The following is a 21,181-nucleotide window of genomic DNA, read 5'->3' as shown; positions in this document are numbered from 1 at the left end:
CAAAACAGAGCTGTTTGAAGAACCCAACAGCAAAACATCTGGAGAACAAACTGATTTAACATTAATATTTAAAAAAAGACCCCAATTCTGCTACACCCAAATTAACAAGAGGTCCTTTAAATTGGAGTCTGGCAACGAAAATAAGGGACTCGTAGAATATATGTATATATAATTTAATAAAATACAATAATAATTGGTGTACATATATATATATATTTGGGGGGGGGGGATGCCGGTACCCAACGGTACTTTTTTCTGGTACATTACTCTCTGCATAATAACAAAAACATTTCAGTCAAAAAAACAAAGAGTCCAACATTTCAACATTTTAAACAATAGGGCCCTACAATCTATTTTTTTTTCCAGAATTCTTTTCTTTTTTTTTTCTTTTAATCAAATGAAGGCATTACATTTATTTATTTTTTATTTTAAATAAAATGAAAATTAACCCCTTTTTGCCAAACAAACAGAGGTTTACTGTTAAAACTAATACATGGAAGAAAATTTGTGTGAATAATTTGTTTAAAAAGTTTTCTACAATCAAGTGGTTAATCTGGTTGTATAATATTTATTTTTAACATTAACATTTATCAACATTTAATTGTTTTATTTAAATTGGCCAGAAATAGAAATATATAAAGACGTACATTATACTGTACAGAAGTAATACAAGCGTAATATATTTCTGTTACACATTAAACCGTACTTTTAATTTGACAGGTTGCCGTGGAGTTTCTGTGTGTATACAGTATGGTATGATGCTAGTTTTCTTAAATGAAACGGTAAAATTCACATGAAGTGACTCTCGCAGCAGCTCTGGAGATGAAGTTCATGTGTTCATGTCATCATATAATAAGACGCAGAATCCGAAAATCACCGCGAGCCTCACGTGTGCTTCAGTATTTGTGTAGTAAACAAAACCGTGTTTCAGCCATTCATACATACAGAGCCAAGCAGAACAAGCAGGATTCATATCTAAACCGTCTTTTTGCGATTTAATAGTCACAGATATTAGTCCATATCGCGATTTGAATTAAGCGACAGACCCAAATGTTGATTTATTCATCCAAAAATGGACGAATTCCGTGGCATTCCACGCTATAGAGTAAATTATGTATTTATGAATGGACTCGCGATCCCGTCCGTGTTTTCGCGGAGGAGAAATTGTAGACGCGCGTCCATGTAGAGACAGAAATGACATGCCGTCATGTAAATAAGATAAATAACACACACACATATATATATATATATATATATATATTTTTCAACATCACTACTCCAGTCTTCAGTGTCACATGGTGCTTTAGAAATCATTCTAATATGCTGATTTATTATCAATGTTGAAAACAGTTGTGCTGCTTAATATTTATTTCTATATATATATTAATCCTGTGGTATATGTTTTTCAGGATTCTTTGATGAATAATAAGTTAAAAAGAACAGCATTTATTTAAAATAGAAATCTTTTGTAACAATATACACTATCGTTCAAAGAAACATATTTTTCTTTGTTTGTAAAAAATAAATACTTTTATTCAACAAGGATGTTCCAAACTGATAAAAAGTGATAGTAAAGACATTGTTAGAAAAGATTTCTATTTTGAATCTGTGCTTTTCTTTTTAACTTTTTATTCATCAAAGAATCCTGTTTCCAACATTGATAATAAATTATTACACTACAATGATTTCTGATGGATTGTGTGTTACTATAGAATGGAGTAATTGCTGATGAAAATTCAGCTTTGCATCACAGAAATAAATTATATTTTAACATACATTAAAATAGAAAACCATTATTTTAAATTGCAATAACATTTCACAGTATTAAGTTTTTTTCTGTATTTTTAATCGATTAAACGCAGCCTTGATGAACAGAAAAGTCTTCTTTAAAAAACATTTAAAAATGTACTGATCCAAAATGTATGTATGTTTACAATAACACAATGCAAAAGTGAAAGAAAGAAGAAAAGAAAAAATGCATGAAAAGCGATAGTCCACATAATCAAACTTTTCTTTGTGATCGCTGTATACATAGCAATACAGAAGTTAAATAAAAACAAATGCATAAAACATTTTTTTGGCTCCAAAGCCTTTTTTGCTTTGTAGCAGAGACCCAAAGGCAGTCAGTGGGTCAGAGCACAGAGTTGTGTGTGTCACAGGCCTGGCCTAAAGTACTCGCTCCTATTTACACAGTGACTCACTACACTGATATACGAGTGCTGGCATACACAAAAGACAGGTTACATTTAATTAAGAACAGTTTGCTTCATGATTTAAAACCCTTTTTGAACAGGGAAAAAACATTTTTCTGTCATTCAGGAATCTGACCGCAGCTCATTTATCATCTGAGGTCTCATTAAATCTGTAAATTTAAATGTTTCTTCATTTTTTTTATCCAGCTCCGCCATGCAATTTGGCCAGCGACTGTCAAGATTTACAGAGTATAGTTCGGTTTGCTGGTTCTTTGACCTCAGTTAATGACTTTGCTTTATTGTACAATAATTGCGGCCTTAGGTCTGCCGCTAAGTGCCGAAGCAATTCATAAAAATATGGCTTTTGCCCCTCCCTGCATATTTTGTTTGTAATTGGTCCCATATGGCCTCAAGGAATAATAAAAAATATTGAAATGGAGACAGGGGATGGCTTACGAATTCAAAATGAATCACGCACACGTACATACCTTAAGATACCACAACACACACTTCCTCTGAGAAATACACACAATACTCAACTATTAGTCATTTTTCTAATTTTATACAATACATTTTTACATACAAATCAAATTACTAGCATAACAAGTTCAGTAATTAAATTTTTAAATATAAAAATAAAAATAAGTAAATTCATTCATTTCTTCATATTTGGTTTGTAAAGAAATTCACATGGTCAAAGCCACACAAACATTTATTTATTTGATTAATGATCTAAATAGACTAAATAGTGTAGAATCTGCAATTTCCTATTCATTTTACATCATAAAACTTAAAACTTCTGTTTGCTTACAGCTTTAAATTAGACTTTGAATTCTGTAGTTTTTTGTGTAAACATTTTGTCAATTCTCAATATTAAATTTGATACCACAAAAAATATGGTAATTTCATAAATTTTATAGTGCTTTTCAAATGATTAATCATGATTAATGGCATCCAGAATAAAAGTTTTTTTATACACTATGTGTGCGTACTGTGTATATTTATTATGTATATATAAAGATACACAAATACAGTATATATTTTTCTTAAAAATATGTGTGTATTTATATATACATAATAAATACACACAGTACACACACATATAAAAAAAAAACTTTTATTTTGGATGCGATTAATCACGATTAATCATTAGACTAATCATTAGATTAATCATGTATGTATATTCAGTTGAGCCTTTACGTACTTCTCAATAATAATAATAACAATAATAATAAAAAAGAAGAACATTGTCAATTATGTGATGGAATTTTCATCAACAGATCACAGATCCACATAAACAAAATAATGCTTTAATCTTTTTTAAGGTACTTAAATAGCGTGTGACAAAATCAAAATCATATAAATTTAAATCATGATAATTGCTGAAGCTTTTTAGCTTTTATATTATTAAATTACATTACAAAAAATGGTTGAAAAAATAAGCAAACTGTAACCCTAACCCTGTTGTCCTTTAAATAACAAGCATAACCTTTTACAAATAAGGAAAAAAAAATAACCTTTAATATTTAAATGTATAAAGTAAACATATATCAAAAAGATTAAAATGCAAAAGTGCACAAAAAAATTAAAATTAAAAATGAAAACATTTCAATCAGTATTTCGGTATCTTTTCTGCACTGTAAAAAGTGATAAGTTGACTTAACTTAAACTGAGGAAACCGTTGCCTTAAAATTATAAAAGTAAATAAACTTTATGCATAATTTAAAAAAAAAAAAGTTAAGTGAATTGTCAAGTTTTTAAGTAAAGTTTAAGTACTTAAGTTATTAAGTAAATAAACTTCATGCATGATAAAAAATAAATGAATTTTCAAGTTCACTTAACTTATTTTTCTTAATTATGCATAAAGTTTATTTACTTAATAGTTTTAAGGCAACAGGTTTCCTCAATTTTTTTAAGTTAAGTCAACTTATCACTTTTTACATTGTGGGCTGGCATGTTTTGGTCCAAATTAATTAAAATTACTTTTTTTTTTTAATGTGGCATCTTGGTTTTATTTGATAAACGCCACAGTAAATACAAAAAAAAAATGTCAATGGCCTTTAAAGCAGAAAGTTATTGTTACATATTTTATTTTTTTTATTGACTTGATATCATACAAGATCCCCTTGTACCACATCTATCGCGGCTACTGCAGTCTAGTGAAGTCTATACTTTGCAATGAACCAAATACACAACATATAGGGGTGATCTGTGAGGATCCAGCAAATAATACAGTAGAAAACCCTCAGTAAATTAACATGGTTCACCCAATCTGTAGACAGACATGGTGCAGATTAGACCCAACACTACATGATCATCATCAACCATGACTGTCTCCATAATTTACACAGCATGATGGCTCTGTCCCTCTGATGCGGACCACTGATTTACTACAAAGATCTGGCTCGAATTAAGCTGTCTGGCCTCGGTTCTCTCACTCTATGCTTGATAGTGCTGATCAGTGAGAGTGTGGGGGGGAAAGGAAGAGGAAATGGGGTCAGGGGGTGGATCAAATATAAAACAAACCAGTAGAGGGCAGTGCAAGACACTCATGGGAATACATACACCCAAAATCTAACAAAAAACCTCCCACACAAGATCCATAATCTTAAACGTTTCCCCCCGCCTCCTCATTCCAGCTTCTACATAGCTGCTATATTGGAAACGAAAGCAATTTAGACTGACTGTATCAAATATCACTCTCATGTCAGAGAATAATAACCCAACAATCCAGACGAATTTGAGTGAGATGAGAGAAAGGAGAAAAAATCAAAAGATAGCTTTCCATATGTACAGATCAGGAGAGAAAGGCCACATGTAAGTGATTATACCAGTTCTGACTAAGCACATATGAAACAGGAGGCCATGGTTGGTAATAACTCTGAAGCGATTCCCTTAAAAAGCCAAAAATGCTCTTGAATACACCACGTGCCTCAGTTTATAACATTTATCGCCATCATTTTGTGTATTCCCTCTGCTGGGCTTGTTTTAGTAAGAATTAGCAATTAAACCCTCAGTCATTTTGCCTTTGTGACATGAATCAGACATGAAGAGCAAAAAAAGCATGAATGCTTCAAGGCATGTGTTGCTCATCATGTGGAAAATTTTGACCTATTTTGTATCTAAATAAAGCCTAAATGAAGGAGCGCTGCAAAGAAGCTCCAGAATGATGTTGCATGTTGGTTTTCTGAATTTTGGCAACCACTTGCTATAAGGTACACTACAGACCAGGCCACAATGATCAGGTCTTGACAGAGGCTGTCAAAATCTCCACACTCCTGCCAAGTGTTCAAAATAAGGGTAAAATAACAGATTAGCAATTGTAATTTGTACTGAGGTTTTAATAGTGCACAAGCCATCTTTTTATATCAATTTAAATGGCCTTTTGTGGTCGGTACAAATAACAGGCAACCATGTGCTTTCAATTTTTGAATGCAGCAAAAAGGGCTATTTGAAGAAGTGCATTTTGATTTTTTTCCTTACTTTTAACTCTTCTACCTTCCAATCACACCCCACCAAGTTGTTCGACAGTTACAAATTATATTTTGGCAGATTTATGTTTTAAGCTAGTGTGGAAACGTTCGGCCCTTCCAGCTGACAGATCTATAAAAGGCAGACTGTGTTCAATAGCAAAAGCGTTTCATCCATAGAGAAACAATCATTACTACTCATTTAAATCTCATATACACATGCACACAAAGGTACACACAAATGCACCACACTGGCAGAGAACCAAAAATGAGCAAAAATGAACCAATGATAAGTAAAAACATTAGAACTGCACTACCAAAAAGTCAAAAGTTTTTGAACAGTAAGATTTTTAATGTTTTTTAAAGAAGTCTCTTCTGCCAACCAAGCCTGCATTTATTTGATCCAAAGTACAGCAAATCAGTACAATTTTGAAATATTTTTACTATTTAAAATAACTGTTTTCTCTTTGAATATATTTTAAAATGTAATTTATTCCTGTGATTTCAAAGCTGAATTTATAGCATCATTACTCCAGTCACATGATCCTTCAGAAATCATTCTAATATTCTGATTTAAAGCATCCTTGCTAAATAAGTATTAATTTATATAACTTCTTTCCCCCAAAAAAATAATAATTGTACTGACTCCAAGTTTTTGAATGGTATAGTTCAGAAAAATGCTGATCTTTGGACCCCTCTTCTCATTAAAGAATCCTAAAAAATGTACTCAACTGTTTTAAATATTGATAAAAATAATAAAAAATGTTTCTTGAACAGCAAATCAGCATATTATAATGATTTCCGAAGGACCATGTGACACTGAAAATTTAGCTTTGGTCACAGGAATAAATTACATTTTATAAAATATTTTCAAATAGAAAGCAGTTATTTTAATTTGTAAAAACATTTCACAATATTACTGCTTTTGCAGTATTTTGGATCAAATAAATGCAGGCTTTGTGGGCAGAAGAGACTTCTTTAAAAAACATGAAAGATCTTACTGTTCAAAACTTTTGACTGGTAGTGCAGGTACCAACACAGATCACCTAAAGATGACCATTAAAATGAACAACTGGGAATAATAAACAATTTGACATGAGGGTGAGTAATACATAACAGAATTGTAATTTTTGGGTGAACTATCCCTTTAAGATATTCTTATCGATGGATTGTGATCTTATTCTTTGGTGTCTTCATGCATGTACTTCACAAAACCTACCCTCCCAATCCTTTCCTAAGAAAAAAACTGCAATCTTTCACGTAAGCCTCTCGTAATTGAAGGTAGCAAGGCTGAAGTTATATCACAGCCATAATAGGCTGGCTTCCTTCCCAGAAAGCATTCGCATACAGATAAACCACAGCAGCGTGTGTACAGCAGACATTCCAGATCCTGCTCTGCTCCAGAGTGTGTTTTATAGAAAAAGCACTACAAAAACCATATGAAGGTTTACTCGGCAGTGTGCATGTACACGTAGTTGTTGGGACTCTTGACGGATTCCATTGTGTTTACTGGACAACAGCACGGGTAAATCTGATTAGACAGGACAACTAGCTGAAAGAACATGTCAATAGTGATGTTGTTCACAATCTGGCATTCCCTAAATGAACTAGGACAGCCTGACGGCGTATTAACATGTCAGAACTGGTACAAGGAGCGATTAGCTACGCAACATGAGGATGGTTCTGATTACGCTAAAAACAAAGTATAGTATTTACATGTGTGTTTTAACTGTGTTTTAAGCCGTTCAACTAGTTCACTGGATCGCCGTGTCTGCAGGCAAACGGCAAAGATCCACATTCTCAGCACAGTGAAACCACTCAGAAGCCTGACAAATGGCTTTCACAGGATTGCAGTTGCATGCAAAAGCTAATTTTGAGGGCAACGAAAAAAAAGCACCTACCTGCTCAAACTCTCTCAGGCTATGCGTCTGCAGAACAGAGCTTTTCTCAGCGTCATCACTGGAGGAATCTGTTCAAATACAACCAGCAGTTAGAATCTTCATAGAAAAAATATTTTCAGGTGATTTTAGCTTTATTAATAAGTTAGTGGTAAACACTGGATGCTGTGGGCCAGGAGATATAATTGTACCTAAAAAATATAATTTGGAGATATAATATTTTATTTATAAAAACCAACATTTTTATTTAATTTTATTTAATTTTATTTAATTTAATTTTATTTTATTTTATTTTATTTTATTTTTATTAATTTTATTATTTTTTTATTTTATTTTATTTTATTTTAGGGGAAACAGGGAGACATGGTATGCTGCAGGACAGACTTAAGAAACAGAAATAAGTTTTATTTTTTTTAAAATAAAATTCATATAAATTATTATTATTATTTGACATGTCAGCATTAAATTCTAATAATATATGTGACTGTGAACCACAAAACCAGTCTTAAGTAGCATGGGTATATTTGCAGCAATAGCCAAAAATACATTGTATGGGTCAAAATGATTGATTTCATTAAGATAATAGGTGAAGATCATGTTCCATGAAGATATTTTGTAAATTTCCTATCTGGATTTTTTACATTTATTTAGCTTTCTGATTATGTATAAATCTTAATTTTAAAAAAATGTACCCTTATAACTGGTTTTGTGGTCACATATTATAATATTATTATATTTTAGTTGTATTATTAATATGGATGCACATATTTGGCCCTACACAAACATCCACGTACATAAGAGCCGTTCCGTGCCAAACCATGACAGAAAAAAGTTAGCAGAAAAATTCCAGGAACAGGGCTAAAATTATGTGTTTTTTCCCCAGCATGAGAAGAGGAGAGTCCCCACAGGGTATAATCACAGAAACACTGGCAAGGCCCCATCTTCTTGCAGTTCTTTAAAACCATGGCATGGCCTCATTAAAGCTTATTAAAGGACTTTTATTTAATATGTGCCAGTGATGTGTATTGGACGTGTGCCTGGGGGTGTATTGGAGACGAGTGCATGGCACAGGCCTGTTGTACTACACATTTACTGTGCCAGAGAAATGTCAAACACGCTCACAGCGAGGTTTTGTGGAACTTTTTCTTAAACACAATTAAGCCATTACCTTTATGTTTTTATTAGCAACTCATAAATATGTCCAGAAATAAACTGTATGTGCATTTATCTGAGAAGAGGAGGGAGAAGAGAGAGAGATGATTTCATCTTTTTGAAAGCCCTTTGAGCCATTTAATATTCAGAAAGAAGCAGCTAAACAAAGCAGAAAGACTGTAAGTGTTTTTCACTGCCACCGTGTTTTGCAGACTCAGGTTTATGATGAAACAACTTGTTTTGGTACAATTTGGGCTTAGTCTATTTAAAAGTCAGAGATTTTACTGTGGGAAAGAGGTAAGAGGGACAGTTCATCCAAAAAAATATCTTCTTTTTTATTCAACAGAAGAAAAAAATGTATGTACGTTTAAAACAACATTTATTTTTGGGTAAACTATCCTTTTAGTTTACTTATTAGTTTATTTTCAGAGCACAAATTAAAAAAGGTAAGGACATTGTTAAAATAGTCCATGTGACATCAGTGGTTCAACCTTAATTTTATGAAGCTATGAGAATAATTTTTGTGCACAAAAAAATCATCACACGCATGCACAGTACTCTTGTGAACGAATGTCAAAGACTGACACGGAAGAGAAGAAATTTTTGAATAAAGTCGTCATTTTTGTTTTCTGTGTGCTGCAAAAATAATCTCGTAGCTTCATATAATTACGGTTGAACCGCTGATGTCACATGAACTATTTTAATGATGTCCTTACTGCCTTTCTGGGCCTTGAACGTGGTAGTTGCGTTGCTGTCTATGGAGGGTCAGAAAGCTCTCAAATTTAATCAAAATAATCTTGTGTTCTTAAGATGAATGAAGCTCTTTTGGGTTTGAAACGGCATACAGTTGAGGTCAAAAGTTTACATACACCTTGCAGAATCTGCAAAATGTTAATTATACAAAAATGCATGTTATTTTTTATTTAGTACTGACCTGAATAAGATATTTCACATAAAAGATGTCCACAAGAGAATTTTTTTAAATTTTTTAAAAAAATGACCCCGTTCAAAAGTTTACATACACTTGATTCTTAATACTGTTGTAACCTGAACAATACAGCTGTGTTTTTTGTTTAGTGATAGTTGTTCATGAGTCCCTTGTTTGTCCTGAACAGTTCTTCAGAAAAATCTTTCAGGTCTCACAGATTCTTTGGTTTTTCAGCATTTTGTGTATTTAAACCCCTTCCAACAATGACTGTATGAGTTTGAGATCCATCTTTTCACACTGAGGACAACTGAGGGACTCATATGCAACTATTACAGAAGGTTCAAAGTCTTACTGATGCTTTAGAAGGAAACACGATGCATTAAGAGCCAGGGGTGTAAACTTTTGAACACAATGAAGATGTGTACACTTTTCTTATTCTGACTATATTTCCTTTTGAAGCATCAGTGAGCGTTTGAACCTTCTGTAATAGTTGCAATTTAATCTTTAGTGTAAAACGTAAGATCTGCCAATGAATTTATATACTTACCACCCATGTTGATCATGCTCTTGGGCCGGGCCGCTTTATGTCCATTATAGTGTCTGAAAAATACAAGAAAAAAATGAACATTTGCCCTTTTGTAACAGTTTAATCTGTTTCTGTTGAACATACCATATTAGATAAGTCCAGGCCCATATAAGTGTTTGAACAAAAAAAAATGTTTTTAGGCTTCAGCCATATTTAACAAAGCAGGCTTGTGAAAGTAATTTTCCTGAAAAACTGTCTAGTTTGTTAAGCTTCTGTCTCTGGCATTATTGGGAATGGTTAAATTGCAAAATATATTTCCATTTCACAAAACTTTTCCGAGTTTTCACAATAAAGACTCTTTCTTTCAGTCTTTTCAAGTGAGTGATGACAGCACACCTGATCATTTTTAGTGCCTGATTTTGGTCTAAATGTCTGTAACCTGCCATTTGCTTCACATCTGGTAATGGATGACAAATAGTCTAGTCTATACCATCTTACACAAAACAACAAAGAAAAATGACTTATCAAACAGACATTATGAAGTAAAAATAGACTGCAATGTTAAAATCTGTTGTACTACTAATAAACAAATATTCTTCTGGCTTCTCAGGAACACAGTGATAATTATAGTAATTCGATTATAATAAGAGGTTACATAATTGCATAATGATAATGCTGACACAAGCTGTGGGATAACATAAACTAGATAAAGTAGGTTTCTCCTTTAGTCTGCCTCACAAAATAGCTAAATTTCTAGTGTTCTCTCAGTGTAGTTCCTCTGAACATTAATATTTAACCTCCTAAACACATTCTTATTGATTAGCGCCCACAGACTCTAAAGCGCAGCTCAGATTGTGAATCATCAGCACAAATGGACACAAGGACATTTGAGACAGACTCATCTTACACATGCACTCAGTGCTTGAGTGCTTGGCTTATATTCGAATGGCATTGATTTTGTAATTGTATATTCTAGCAGTCTTCAACCTTTTGTCAGGCTAAGGAACCCTTGATTTTAAGCCAAGCCTAAAATAACATGCACAGAGTGCCATATTACAATTATATATTTACATAACCCTACCATTCAGTTTGAAGTTTATATGTTTTTTTAAAAAATGTTTCTGGGAGAAGCCTCTTACAATCACCAAATCTGCATTTATTCATTTTATTTGATCAAAAGTATAGTAAAAAGCATAAAATATTACAATTTAAATGCAAAGCTGATTGTCAACAGCCATTACTCCAGTCTTCAGTGTAACATGATCATTGAGAAATCATTCTAACATCTGATTTGCTGATCACAACATATATTAATATCAATGTTGAAAACAGTTGTGCTGTTTTATATTTTCTGCAGTTTTCACATGATATTGTTGTCATGAGACTGCTGAGAATCAGCTGTTTGTTGCTGCATCAGTAAATGGCTTATTTTAAGCAAGTGACAGTCTGATAGGATAATACGATAAGATGATGCTCTCTCATGCTCACATGTCACAAATATCGCAAACATCTGATTGCAGTGCAGGTTTTAAATGGCTAATTCACTAAAATGTAAATTGAATTTGACACATATTAACAAATAGGATGCTTGTCTGGAACATGCTGTAAATGCAAAATGTTGTATATTCTAAGTCAATGTTTCTCAAACCTAAAGGATTCTCATGTTCACTACCATATTTGAGCCCAGTAAGATTTTTGTTATGTTTTGGAAATAAGTCTCTATGCTCACCAAGGCTGCATTTATTAGATCAAAAATGCAGTAAAAACAGTAATATAACGAAATACTATTCTAATTTTAAATAACTGTTTTCTATTTTAAAGGGATAGTTCACCCAAAAAATGAAAATGCAGTCATTAATTACTTACCCTCATGTCATTCCAAATCCGTAAGACCTTTTGTTCATCTTCACAACACAAATTAAAGATACTTTTGGTGAAATCCGAGAGCTTTCTGACCCTGCAGACAGTAACGCAACTGACATGTTCAAGGCCCAGAAAGGTAGTAAGGACATCGTTAAAATACTCCATGTGACATCAGTGGTTTCATCGTAATATTGTAAAGCTATTGGAATACTTTGTGTGCACAAGGAAACAATTTTTTTCTCTTCCATGTCAGCCTTCACTGTACGTTTATGAGCATATCATGTCGTATGCGTGTGATGCTGCTGATGCAGGAGCCGCCGCTCTGATGTAGAAAGTCCATCTCTCTTAATTCATCATCTGTATATTCTGGTTAAAATATTTTTTTGTTTGCACACAATACTTGTAGCTTCATAAAATTAATGTTGAACCACTGATGTAATGTGTGCACAAATTAACAATATTTACAATGTCTTACTACCTTTATGGGCCTTGAACATGTCAGTTGCGTTGCTGTCTATACAGCGTCAGAAAGTTCTCGAAATTGATTAAAGCGAACTCTGGTACTATAGCTCTGTTAGTGCGGTTCATTTGAGTATGTGTGAATTGTAAAAAGATGGGTCTTGGTCCGCTTCCAAACGAACTTTGGTGCGAGTTGAATGAAATATAAATGCAACATGGACCAAATACTTCTAAACGAAAGTAATGATCAACCAAGCGAACTGAACTAGAAGTGTGAACACACCCTTAATTTGTGTTCCGAGGATGAACAAAGGTTTTACGGGTTTGGGACGACATGGTGAGTAATTAATGACAGAATTTTCATTTTTGGGTAAAACAGCCCTTTAATATAGTTTAAAATATAATTTATTCCTGTGATGCAAAGCTGAATTTTCAGCATCATTACTCCAGTTTTCAGTGTCACATGATGCTTCAGAAATCATTCTAACATGCTGTATTATTATCACTGTTGAAACCAGTTGTGCTGCTAAATAGAGATTTTTTTTTAGGATTCTTCGATGATATTTTGAACGGTAGTGTATCCCCATCAGGCTAATATGCTGCTTTATTGACACCAAATCAGATTGCTTTTATTCTTCTTAAAGTTTTAACAAAGGAAAGGAAAAAATCCTGACCTGCTTAAGTACCCCCTGGGGTACGTATACCCCCCGCTTGGGAATCACTCATCTAATTAAGGCAGAAAAGTATAAGGAAAACTACTACAATTTGAAAGACAACCATTTGAATTTACCACTTCATATAACAAATGCAATACAGATCCTTATTACTCTGGTTTGAAACAAAACACACACCCAACGAATGTTCATACATAAAATGAGTCTTCCTATTGTCATATATTTTCAGTACCACAACCAAACTATATATCCCTGGCTACTCCCTAAAGTCCCATTAGATGATGACCATCGCACTTGAGCTCTTAACACCTATCAGATAAACGGGTTCAGACAATAACACCGGCCAGACAGTAGTGCGATAGATGGGGCCGTTGAATTTCCTCACTTTGATGTGAGAGACAAAGAAGCAGACGCCTAATTTACATGATCCATATCAAACCACTTTAAAGATCTCAGAGTCTCCTAAAAGCCAAAGAACATCCATCTCACATCTCACGTCACATTATTGCCCCACTGAGAGCAACAGACAGAGGGGTACAGCAGGCAAAAGGAACATAAACAGATGGTCTTCCACGCACAGCTGACTGAGGGTGTCAACAGTTTCACTGCGTCGGCACGATCCACCCACAAAGGTGCGCATATCACGGGGGATGGGCCTATGCTAATGAGCTCCTAACGTTCCTCTTTGTTACTGTAAACAGCCACCATAAGATTTTCAATGAAGAAGGAAATATTACAATTCAGCTTCATCACATATAGACAAAACATGCCCAGAAGCTTTAGATTCCTGAGTCATGACCACCTGCTCTAGGTCACTCATAATCACACCAGTGGTCAGCTGAGAAATCAACTCCCCCACACTGACAAATGGTGTGCTCAAATGCTGTTTAAACAGTGCTATTGCATAAACGAAGGGGCATAGTTTAGAATTCCCATGCGTTTGGAGTTGCATAAACATAAATAGCATTGAAAGAACTTTCTGTACTTTGTTTACTCATGCAAAGTGTACCAATGTAATGATTTCAGCCTTACGATGAGGTAAGCCAGACGTTGTACCCCCACATTTTTCAAATTACTTCAAGTTATGCCTGGATTCAAACTCAACAAACAAATCCCGAAGACATGGTGGAACACACAGTAATATAACAACAAATTCCTTAAAAACAGAAAGCAAGCTGTCTTCACTCCTGAAGTATATGTTTCCCGCTCTGTTAGAGGTGAATAGCTTACCTGCCACGATACAGAAATCCACTCATCTCTGCGACTTCCAAACCACACGAAAGTTGAAAAAGAACAGACAGGAATGAACTCAACTCCTAAATAGGGAAAAAGCCAGACTCTCCTCTGTGGCTCTGATCTCAATCCAGTGTTTTAGTGAAGAAATCTTCATTTCCAAAGAACAGGCTGGTCAGGAGTCCAACCAAACACAGACACACACACACACTCAGCCAGGGCAAAGCTGCTATTTCTTTCTGGACAGCAGGCAGGAGACGGTCATTTGACGTGGCAAGGCCAGACCGGGAGTCAGCGAGACACGCACGTACAGGGTTGGTAAGTGGTAAACAGCACAGAGGTGAGGGTACACACACACAGAGCGCCACTGGCTTGCCCTGAAAGAATGATCTGTTCGTGCATGCTCAAAGACAGGTTTCTCTGCGTATGTGTGGGGAGGAGGGTGTGCGTGTGGTTTTCAACTACAAACCACATTGGGCCTTCCTGCCCAGGCTTGAGGAGCATCCTTTAAGTTGTAAATGGGCTATTCGCCCCTAGCTGTTACTGTCTATGAGCTGAGAGGAGGGGTGAGGAGAGAGGGACACAGGCTCAGACAGGTCTGTAGGTAAAACACAGCATTTAAAAAGATTATGTCTTCCTGCTGAAGATAAGGAATATGACGTTACTAAGACTTTGAAAGTTATGTTAGCTGTAAAAGACAGACAAAAATAAGCATATATAGACCACAGACATAACAGTGAGGTTCTGTATTGCTCCATGATGATTTATAAAATCCCTAGTGTGTGTGACTAAACTCAAGGAGACTAAAATGGAAAATGCATCACATGTTTTCCAGAGGAGTGGCTCATGAGTTGCCTAACAGTTTAGGAATATTCATAATAAGAAATATTGACATTTTCATACTACATGCAATCCAACTGAGAAATTGACTGATACTTTACAGCTGAAGTCAAAAGTTTACACCTTGCAGAATCTGCGAAATGTTAATTATTTTACCAAAATAACAGGGATCGTATAAAATGCATGTTTTTTTATTTTTTATTTAGCACTGACCTGAATAAGATATTTTACATAAAAGAAATGTACATATAGTCCACAAGAGAACAAAATATTGTTCTCTTTGTTGTTATCAGTTGTTTTTGTTTGTTTGTTTTGTTTTGTTTTGTGATAGTTGTTCATGAGTACCTTGTTTGTCCTGAACAGTTAAACTGCCCACTGTTCTTCAGAAAAATCCTTCAGAGCCCACAGATTCTGTCCTTTTAGCATTTTTGTATATCTGAACCCTTTCCAACAATTACTGTATGATTTTGCGATCCATCTTTTCACACTGAGGACAACTGAGGGACTTGTATGCAACTATTACAGAAGGTTCAAACACTCACTGATGCTTCAGAAGGAAACACAATGCTTTAAGAGCTGGGGGTGAAAACTTTTGAACAGATGTGTACATTTTTCTTATTTTGCCCAAATATCATTTTTTTTCATTTAGTACTGCCCTTCAGAAGCTACAGAAGATTCATACATGTTTCCCAGAAGACAAAATAAAAGTTTTAAAAGGTTTTCACCCCACGGCTCATAATGCATTGTGTTTCCTTCTGGAGCATCAGTGAGCTATTATTTTATCTTGTGGACTATATGTAAATGTCTTTTATGTGAAATATCTTATTCAGGTCAGTACTAAATAAAAAAGATAACATGCATTTTGTATGATCCCTCTTATTTTAGTACAATAATTAACATTTTGAAGGTGTATGTAAACTTTTGACTTCAACTGTATATTTTATAGAGGTTAGAATAAATACACACGCTGCTTTTAAAGAGATAGTTTAGCCAAAAATGACAATTTTGTCATTATTTATTCACTTATTCTTATGCATTGCCAAACCTGTCTGACTTACTTATACCATTTTTGACAATTTGACAATTTTAATTAAAATGCAATTAATAAGAACAGGGACTAAACCTTTCAAGCTTCAAAAAGGACAAAAAAAGCACCAAAATAGTATCTTAAAGCTAGTACATATATGATTTGAGTCATTTTTATTGATTTATTTTAAATATTTCACATTTCTATTTATCTGTAATTTATTTTTATTTTATCTGTAATAATAATTTACTTAATAATTTATTTTATTTTAAATTGATTTAGTTAAATATTTTCTCATCTTTTCAAAACTTTTTTAATTCATTAACACTTATAATTCATTTTATTTCAGAAACTATATTTAAAGTCATCTGATGTCATACAATGAGAAACAGGCCAAAATTTAGGTTGTGTTGTCACAAAAATATTTTTACTTTCATCATAATTATCAGAATTCATGATAGAACTAGCAATGTTCAGTACATGAATGAATCAGTCTTTTAGAGTCAGATATTTTTAACAAATGGGATGATACAGCTCACAAATTAATGAATGATTAAATGGGCTGTTTCGATTCTCAGGTTCAACTTACTGGTTTAATGATTCATCATTAAAGTGATAGTTCACACAAAAATGAAAATTCCATAATTTACTCATCCTTCGCTTGTTCCAAACCTGTATGAGTTTCTTTCTTCTGGGGAACACCAAAGAATTTTGAAAATTGTTGGTCACCAAACGGTAGTACTTGTTCCATAGTACTTTTTTCCATTTCACAGCTTACTTGAGGGGAGGATTATCAGTGAATAATGACTAAATAAAAATAATTAAATAATTAATTAATTTAAAAATTTAAATAATTAAATAAAACTTCAAAAAGGAGCTTATTTGAAAACTTGAAAGCTTCAGTCCACATTCATTGTTATTGCATTACAAAAAAGAGCAGCAGAAAGTCTTGCATTTCTTCTCCTTATGACACAAGGGTTAATAAATGATTTTAATTTCTGAGTGAGCTGTCCCTTTAAATGAAGCTTCTCTAAAGAGTTATGTCACATTCTGTTTTCCAAGGTACAGACTGACTCCAACAGCAGAGCGAGAAATGCATTCACGCATGTTACGTAATTACAAAACCTTCCCCCAGTTAAATAATTGACATTGGACGAGCCTGCTAACTGTTTATCATCATGTGTTCATAATCAGCTACATTTTATTCCTTATTAAGCCTGCCGTTAGTCTTCTAGCAGGCCTGGGAAATGGCACGCATTACTCTTTTTAAGACAAGCCAGCATGCGACTGTGTTTGGACTCTCTGAGAGGTTTCTCCTCAGCTCAACAAAATGATTAAAGATGCTTTGACATTCAAGGAGAAAATAAAACTGAAGATAGATAAAGAATATACAAAATGTGCAGAAGGAATCACACTAAAGCTAAGTATATTTCCAACAACAGCGAAAGAGGTAGTGTATCTAACCCAGGAGCCACGGTGACCCTGTAATTACCACTGAGACTGCACTATGTTCCCACCCTTCAATCTGAAATCCCTGTGTTTGAACAGCTGCCCAGGACCAGCTGCTGGGTGTACGACTAACGGAGAACCACAAGTCACACAGGACTCTAGAACTAAACCACAAACAGTCCATTTCATATCAGAAAAGTGGATTCTTTCATAGTGAGCACTTTGCTTCAGAGCAGGTGATCCTAACAGCTATTACATCACGACATCCAGTATTTTTATAGACCATAAACATATAGCAACAGAGCAGCCTTTTATCCCATAATATTTGTGAAACATATAATGTGGGTGAAATTTTTTCAAGAAATAGGACGTCTATGACCTCACATGTTATGGTTACATTTACCGAGCATTACACGGTATGTAAGCAGGGCCGGCTATTATTATTTGATCATTTCACTGGTGGAATTGTTCATGCTTCCATGTCTTGTATATAATGCATTTGCAGCACTGACAGGGAAATTCTGGGTTGCCATATGTGTAGAATGAATCCCAGGCAATCCCTGTTCTGGCTGATTAGAAACAGGACATGTCCTTCATTGTATATATACGTCTGTGTGTAAGGGGGAAGGAGGCGATGGACTCCATAATTAACTCTGTCACATTTTTACAAGCTGTTAATGAAGTTGTAGAACTCCTACAATTCCTTGCTACGCGTCCATCTGCGAATGTAGAATTAGAAGCAGACACAATATTATGTCAATTACAATTAGAAAACCATTAGGAAGCAGATGCAATGCTAAGAAAGTCATTTGCAAAGTCATTTTAACATACTCATCAAGCAGCGAAAATATTAACAGAAGTAAAATGACATTGAGATAACATCAAACAGCTGCTCTCACATATGCTGTAGCATTTACTAGCAATTTTGAGAAGAAAACGAATGTGCCTGAAAACAAACTTTGACTACGAACATTAGTAATGCCCTGTTACAGCTGTAGTTTACTCCTAGTTTAGATCAATAATGTACTTTAGATAAAATCTAATAGAGCCTTACCAAATAGCACAACTGACATAAAATTACTGAGGAACAAAAATGGTCTCAAATGACAATTAAATACAATTAAAATAAGTCTTACTCTTTAAACTCAATCTTAATTTAAAAACAAATATGATACTGAATATGATATAAAAAATAAATGTAAACTAAATAATATTATTTGCACATTTGTATTATTATTCCAACTTGAATGTATGACCTGTTGTAATAACAACAAATGCCCAAATTGTAAGTAGGAGCTTCCTAAGTGCATCTGAGGGCAGATTATGTCAAATTAGTGATTTCTCTATGATTTCAATAATAGTTTAGTCAAAAAGGTCAAACCCTCTTAGGTAGAATGGGCCAAAAATCACCAGTGTAAGGGGAAATCCAGACATTTGTGACCCTGGACCAGAAAACCGGGTCATAAGGGTCATTTTTTAAAAATGAGAATAAATAAGCTTTCCACTGATGTATGGTTTGTTAGGATAGGACAATATTGGGCGTGATATAACTATTTTAAAATCTGAAATTTGAGGGTGCCAAAAAATCTAAATATTGAGAAAATCCCCTTTAAAGGTGTCCAAATGAAGTTCTTAGCAATGCATATTACTAATCAAAAATTAAGTTTTGATATATTTACGGTAGGCAGTTTACACGATATCTTCAAGGAACAAGATCTTTACTTAATATCCTAATGATTTTTGGCATTAAAAAGAAAAATCAATCATTACCATCAGCCATACAATATATTGTTGGCTATTGCTACAAATATACCTGCACTACTTAAGACTGGTTTTGTGGTCTAGGGTCACATTTGATATTTTTAAAAGTAGCATGGCAGCTTCATCTAAAAAAGTAATGGGGCACTAATTTGACTTTTTCTAACATTTGGTTATACATGCCAATTCAATGGAGCAGTTTCAGCACCCTAGACAAGCACTTGATAATTAGTGTTATCTTATAATTATCCTTCATTCATGTGCAGTGAAGAGCAAATATGGTCAAAAAGCACTGAACCCCACAGGAACAGACACAGGCTTAAACCATATAATATCCAAACACATCAATGTGACACATGGTCACATGGTGCAGCGAGGTCTTGTAGTCATTATTTTGTTCATCAACCCTTCGCAGCTTACAAAACAAACAAGTCTTAAACTGTGCAATAGACAAGCATGAAAAACAAATGGGTGAGACGTAACAGCTGTTCGCCATCAAAACGTTTTTTTTAATATACGTTGATATAAAAGAATATCATCCCAACCACTGCATTTCAAACTTGTTTTTATAACACTGAGGACTCGCAGACATACCTTTCAGCATCTCTCTCGTATCGCTCATCAGACGGTGTCCAGTCCATATTATTAGTCCATCTCTTATGCGACTCCTTGTATATTATCCACAATAACGCGTGGGACCAAACCGTCAAATTAAGATAAATGGACCTGTCATTGTGTCGCAGATGTCAGAAGACCAGACTCATAGCTTCGAATGCAATTTGAGGATGCGCAGTTCATTGTCACTGGTGTAGAGTCAGTGCAAGCTAAACCCCCCGCGGTCCAATACACTGCTGGCAGCGCTCCGGATATCGCGCGCGTCAGGGGATGCCGCGCCGCGCGAGAACCATATCAAAGGAGTCTCGTGTTGGTCGTGCCGTCATCGCTCTAGCCAAAACAAGCATTCAGTGTGTGCTCGTGTTTGCAGTTAATAGGGTTATTATTACAGATAAATTTTGGCTTTGGTCGATGGTATTATTGTTAGGTTAAATATTAACTGACTAAATACTTTTTACTACGCTGACGAGCCAGAACCTATAAAATTAACCACGAAAACTATAGTTTCCGCCAAAAATGTTACTACAGGTATTATTTAATTAAAACATGACCTAAGTTTATTAAACTCAGTCTTTTTATTTGTGTTAAAATGAAATGAAACAATAGATTGTTTTCACGAGGCGTCATCAATCGGCCATATTGGCGGCTGAACGTCAACAATGCCACTGAACTAACTCGCATATTTTGCTAATTATTGCTGCTGAAAATGCTAAATTATTGTCATGTTTTAGACTGTAGTAAACGGTCTGACCAGGAAAAACATTTGGAGTACTATAGACTGCCAAAGGTTATAACAAATCAAGAAGAGTGCAAAAACTGTCTGGGGTGCAAAAGGCGTTTGTGGTTGGCCAAACTATACAATGATTTCCAGGGCAACAATCAGTGTTGCCAACTCATTTTCAGGGGAAGTTGCTAAAGGAAGGTGGATTTGTTGCTAAAAGTTGCTGAATGACGTTGTGAAGTCATTGCGCGATGACGTTTTTATGTAATCACGGCGCAAAATTGGGCCACTGCATCAAATCTCAGCAAAAAAATATACATGTTCATTTAGATTTGTTTGTAAAATGATGTAAATGCATAAAATAGTATAAAATAAA

The 21,181-nt window shown here is 34.4% G+C and overlaps 1 protein-coding gene across 3 annotated transcripts in view; it reads right to left on the bottom strand.

Annotated features, from left to right (window-relative positions):
• Positions 1-20,324, bottom strand: part of pde4dip (phosphodiesterase 4D interacting protein) — an 82,246-nt gene extending 61,922 nt beyond the window's left edge. Inside the window, exons 1-3 of one of the 3 annotated variants that reach the window (XM_051137985.1) lie at positions 20,064-20,324; positions 10,188-10,240; positions 7,564-7,631 (exon numbers count right to left, since the gene is read on the bottom strand). In XM_051137985.1, coding sequence (XP_050993942.1) covers positions 7,564-7,631; positions 10,188-10,240; positions 20,064-20,110 — 168 coding nt within the window. In that variant the 5' untranslated portion in view covers positions 20,111-20,324. Of the gene's footprint in view, positions 1-7,563; positions 7,632-10,187; positions 10,241-14,392; positions 14,791-20,063 lie in introns of those variants that run through there. The other 2 variants (XM_051137986.1, XM_051137987.1) reach the window with 2 other exon arrangements.
• Positions 20,325-21,181: the final 857 nt, after the last annotated feature.

Source organism: Labeo rohita, chromosome 20 (genome assembly GCF_022985175.1).
Source record: "Labeo rohita strain BAU-BD-2019 chromosome 20, IGBB_LRoh.1.0, whole genome shotgun sequence".
NCBI lineage: Eukaryota > Metazoa > Chordata > Actinopteri > Cypriniformes > Cyprinidae > Labeo > Labeo rohita.
The sequence above is the reverse complement of the archived record's forward strand: the minus strand, read 5'-3'. Positions and strand labels throughout refer to the sequence as shown.